The sequence below is a fragment of the Apaloderma vittatum genome, unplaced genomic scaffold (genome assembly GCF_000703405.1).
Source record: "Apaloderma vittatum isolate BGI_N311 unplaced genomic scaffold, ASM70340v1 scaffold21977, whole genome shotgun sequence".
Classification (NCBI taxonomy): domain Eukaryota; kingdom Metazoa; phylum Chordata; class Aves; order Trogoniformes; family Trogonidae; genus Apaloderma; species Apaloderma vittatum.
The window spans coordinates 1-4,935 of NW_009728142.1; the positions used below are offsets into that span (position 1 = coordinate 1).

At 48.2% G+C, this 4,935-nt stretch overlaps 1 protein-coding gene across 1 annotated transcript; it reads left to right on the forward strand.

Annotated features, from left to right (window-relative positions):
• Positions 1 to 4: 4 nt before the first annotated feature.
• Positions 5 to 4,711, forward strand: AAR2 (AAR2 splicing factor homolog (S. cerevisiae); the record flags this gene model as incomplete). The annotated part of the gene is made up of 3 exons (XM_009873989.1): positions 5 to 188; positions 1,883 to 2,112; positions 4,544 to 4,711. Coding segments are annotated over 3 exons (582 nt in total), but the record flags the coding sequence as incomplete, so codon positions are not given.
• Positions 4,712 to 4,935: the final 224 nt, after the last annotated feature.

The following is a 4,935-nucleotide window of genomic DNA, read 5'->3' on the forward strand; positions in this document are numbered from 1 at the left end:
GGGCCTGGCGCGGCTGCCCCGCATGGAGCCCAGGGCCGGCACCCGGATCCGCTTCACGGAGCTGCCGAAGCAGCCGTACCCCGAGGGTGCCACCCCGGCCGAGGTGACCAGGCACAGCATGGACCTCAGCTACGCGCTGGAGCAGGTGCTGACCCAGCGGTACGCCAGCCAGCCTCTGGATCTGCTGGGTGAGTAGCACAGAATCACAGAATTGTTGAGGCTGGAAAAGCCCTCTGAGACCATCAAGTCCAGCCTGTGACCCAGCACCCCCACGTGGGCCAGACCACGGCACATCCAGCCTCTCCTTAAACGCCCCCAGGGACGGTGAATCCCCCCAGCCCTGGGCAGTGCATCCCAGTGCCTGAGCACCCTCTCCGTGAGGAAGGGCTGCCTGAGATCCAAGCTGACCATAAACAAGCACGGCTCACCTGAGTGAGCTCTCGGGTGCTTTGGGAGTATAGAGGCATTTTTCTGTAAAACTAGGGTCCTGGGAATGAAACCTGCACCCGTTCTGTGGGCCCTTTGTCTGGCACCCTGAGGCATCGCAGGGCAGGAGTTTGTGGAGTTTTTAGCAGCTCAAGGGTCAGTTCCAGTTGCAGAAGGGTGAGGATGTGATGCTTGATGTCTAGGGCTGCCAGCCTCACACATTTGCCTCTCTCACTCCTGGATGCTGCACTCAGAGCCCAGAATGCCTCAAATTAAGAGCAGCAATCGCAGGTGGCCACGAGCTCCGTGTCACGCAGAGGAGCCCTGTTGTCTTGCCGCCAGCCTGGCAATTAGCTTGTTAGTGAACCTCTTGGGGACAGACCTCATGGAGTCCTAGGCGCCCTGAACGGGGCTGAACGTGGTAATTTTCCAATTCTTATTCCCCGTGTGGGTGGTGAGGTGGTACTGGCTCTCCCAGCCCCAGTCCTCTCCCTGGTGGGAGGGGTGGCAGATGTGCTGCGAGCAGCTGGCGACTCTCCGTGGCGGCATTTGGGGTTTGCCGGTGACATCCACAGCCAGGGCTGCTCACAGCTCCCACTCACAGGGTCTCTCGATGATTTGCCAGCCTTTTTCGACAGCTTGTGATAAGAATAAATAAATATCAGATCCGTGGAGGTCCTGGAGAGTGTTTTTGTTTTGTGGCAGGATGGAGGGAGGGCTCGGGAACCCTGCTGAGCTGGAGCCTTGAGGCTACTAAGTTTGGAGTAAGCCTTTGGTTTTCCCTTCTTCCATTTTTTTCTGTTAGCGTTATACGATTTATTCTTTATCAAGATTATCAAAAACATCTCTAGGATATACAAAGAATTAATTACCTAAGGACACGGTGACACCGTTCTTCTGGCAAAATAGCTGGTGCTAAGCATCCAGGGAGACAAGCCCTGGTTTGTAATTCAGCGAGGCAAAAACATCAGTTCGTGGACCCCTCACCTCTCCCAGCGTTCCCACAGCCCCTGAATTGAAGGGCAGTAGCATTTGCACTCCTGTGTGGCTCTGGAAGCCGGGGCACAGTGGGACTGAGTTCTTGCAGAGTGACAATAACGTCTGGCTCCGTACCTGGGTGTCATTTAGAGTACATGGGTGCCAGTGGAAGCCCTCGGGTGGCTGTTTACTCTGGCAGTAAAGTCACCCTCCAGAGGTGCTAGTTACAGTTCAGGCAGATCTGCCCAGCGATGCTTTGCTTTTTCTCCAGCAGAAGAGCAAACCATTAGGAAATAGTCCGTGTTTGGAGTATCGATTGCTATTAGCAGAATCGCTGGAAGGGCAGAATGCACATGCAAAAAGGCAAACCCAGGGGTTTACGCAATCATTTGCAGAGTTTTTGAGAGGACACGTACCTTGGACACCTTTTTAGTCTTGGATGTGTTTTGTTTTGTTTTCCTTTGTTGAATATACACAGCTGAGTTGCAGTTTGCTTTCATCTGCTTCCTGATCGGGAACGTCTACGATGCATTCGAGCACTGGAAAAGACTCTTAAACATCCTGTGCCGGTCAGAAGATGCCATGGGGAAGTATCAAGACCTTTACGTCAATCTGATCTCTGTGCTGTATCACCAGCTCAGTGAAATCCCAGCTGATTTTTTTGTGGACATCGTCTCCCAGGACAATTTTTTAACCAGCACCTTACAGGTATGTTTGCGGCGACCTCTGGAAAAATGGAGGGGGAGGAGAAAGGTTGTGGGACATCAGAGCAAATTCAGGGAGAGGCTGCAGAAGGAATTAAGCTACTGTTGAGCTGCGTGGGAGATAGTGAGCCTATCTGAGCACACACGTGTTTTCTTTTACATGTTTTGCACGTTTTCTTTTCCCCTGTGTTATTTACAAAGGGATGCCATTGGCTTGCCATCTCAAGAGTTTGATCTGCTCAAGCTATGCCTAGAAGTGTCTAATGCAGTATAAAAGTGAGTTTATCCACGTGCAGAGAGGTCAGGTTTTGGAGTTCTGGGGTGGCGTATCTAAAGTGGCTGGACTGTACCTGCCTACTTTTTCTAAACATTTTTAAGGCCTTTGACCACATTGAGCTGAGCACCTATGAGAGAAGCTGAGCAAAAGCAAGATGATGTCTGTTTGTTCATTTTTTTTTCCCAAACGCCATTCATTCTTTAAAAAAAACCCCAAACAAAACCCACACCACCAAAACCTTGGCATAAAAGATTGATGATGCTGATTTTTTGCTCGGCTTGAATGTACGCAGAGAGGTTGCAGCAAAAGCTTATTGAGCTTAGGGCACTGATAGTATTTAAGAAGCTTTTCCATTCCTATTAGCCTTAAACAAAGCCGAAGATTTCCTGTAATCGTGGTGGCTTTTTTCCATCCCATTACAGGACTGGAAAACTCAGCTCTGCTTTTGCAGTGCGTGCGCAGAGCAACGGTTCGCACTGTGAATTTCCAGTAGTACCAAGAATGTGTCAACCAGCCGTTCTTTCCGTCTGATGGGAATTTTGGAAGCGCCCTGTCTTGATGGTTATTTTTCTTTTTCGGATTGCTGAGTCTTGCACTCCCTTGGATTTCATCAGTCTGGTTTGGTTTGTGTCTTTTTTTACAGAAGCAGTGGAAGGTGATGCCTTTAGGTGGCTGTGCTGACTTCAGCAATCCCTGCTAAGCCCGAGTCACCACATTCCTATTAACAAAGAAGACATTTGCCTTATGGTTGAACTAAGCCTCTCCTTCCTAAAAAATTCTCCATTTCTCTGTTCCTGTGGGATTTCCCCTGATGAAATAGCGCCGGGGAACCTCTGGGACTTGAATTACCCAGTTACTTTACACGGAGCTAACAGTCTTAACTGGGTGTGGGCAGGTGCAACACGGTGGTGGTGGGGGAGTGTATTATCTGCGTTAGCTCTTGCTCAGCTTTATTTTTGGAGCTTGATCTACGGTGAGAAGAGCACAGCGTAACCTCCGCTGAATAGGCAGCCCTAACAGTGTTTAAATAAAAAAAAATATTGCAGAAGTAACTAATTCAATGTGCGGTTCATTGAGGAGAAGTGGGAAGCGTAATCCTTTAATTTTTTATTTTTTTTCTAATAGCAGCCTTGCTGTGTAAGAGGAGGTCTGTTATAAAAGAGGCAGTTTCACGGTAGAACGAGCAAGGAAAAGGCAAATGATCATAAACAAAGCAACGAACCTTGCTGCTCATTGTCAGTGTTTTGTGCAGCTGTCAGTAGGTCTCTCCCAAATAAGAGCCTGCTTTTTCCCCAGAGGGCTTTCCCCTCGCTTCCATCGTGCAATGATTTTTTTTAATTTTTTTTGGCTGTGAAATACAAGTTTCTTTCTGTGGAAATTAATTCTGGATCACGAGTTCAGAAGAGGAGCAGAGGCAGGCTGGTGAGAGATGGGCTCTGAGGTGAAATGCCCTGTTTAATCGTACACAGGTGTTTTAATTCTCAAAGTACCACCAAACGCTGTGAATTTGTGAGCAGTTTAGAGATTTTTGTGTGTTCCAGTGGTGCAGGGGAGCCACCCGTACAGGTTAGTCCAGATTTCAGTGCCCTGTGCTCAAGAGAATGGCTGTGCTGGGGATAACTGGATTTTTTCCGGAGAACTCCTGTTACCTTCAAAATAATCACTAAATTTCCCCTATATCCTGGTGATTCCATATTACAGAAATACTTTGGAGGATCTCCTGGTCCATCCAACCATGGTGGGTAAAGTTACCTGTTGGCTTTTTTGACATGTGCTGTAGCAAGCAAAAACTGATAGTCCTCTTCTTTTTTTTCTTTTTTTTCTTTCTGCTTGGACATTTCTTTGCTCACAGTGTACTTCAGAACTGCGTAGTACACCCTGAATTACTTACATCCTCCTGCCTGAAACAAAGTTTTACTCCCTTAGTGCAAATATCGCTAAGCCTGGCTCAGTGGGATGAAGGCAGGATGTCCAGGGTGGGAGCCTTTGTTTAGGTAGCCCGAAAGCTGGCGTGGTTGCCAGACTGGTAGATCCCTTACCTGTGGCCTAACCTGAATCTTTTGCTGGTGCAACCCTGTTGATTCCGATCTTTTTAGGATCGAGATGCACAGCTTGTGCCGTGGCTGAGTTCTTCCTGACCTCTACTCTGTTGTTTTAGGTGTTTTTTTCCTGCACATGCAGTGCAGCTGTGGATGGGACCCTAAGGAGAAAGGCTGAAAAATTCAAGGCTCACCTAACGAAGAAATTTAAGTGGGACTTCGAGGCAGAGCCTGATGACTGCGCTCCCGTAGTGGTAGAACTTCCTGAGGGCGTGCAGGTGGAGTAAGCGAAACACTCGCTTGGAAACAAAGGACTTTTAAAAATAACTCTTTCTCCACACCTTCTCCAACCTTGAGAGCTTCCTAAAGTCTGTTGATGGAGTTGACCTCTCTTTCTGCTGTAGAAGCAGAAAATCCAGAAGGATTCCTAACTTTGTGAGGAAAAATAGAAATACTGGAGGAGTTTAAGTATTGTCACGTGGCTGCTTTGGACACCTTATGTTTTTCTGTG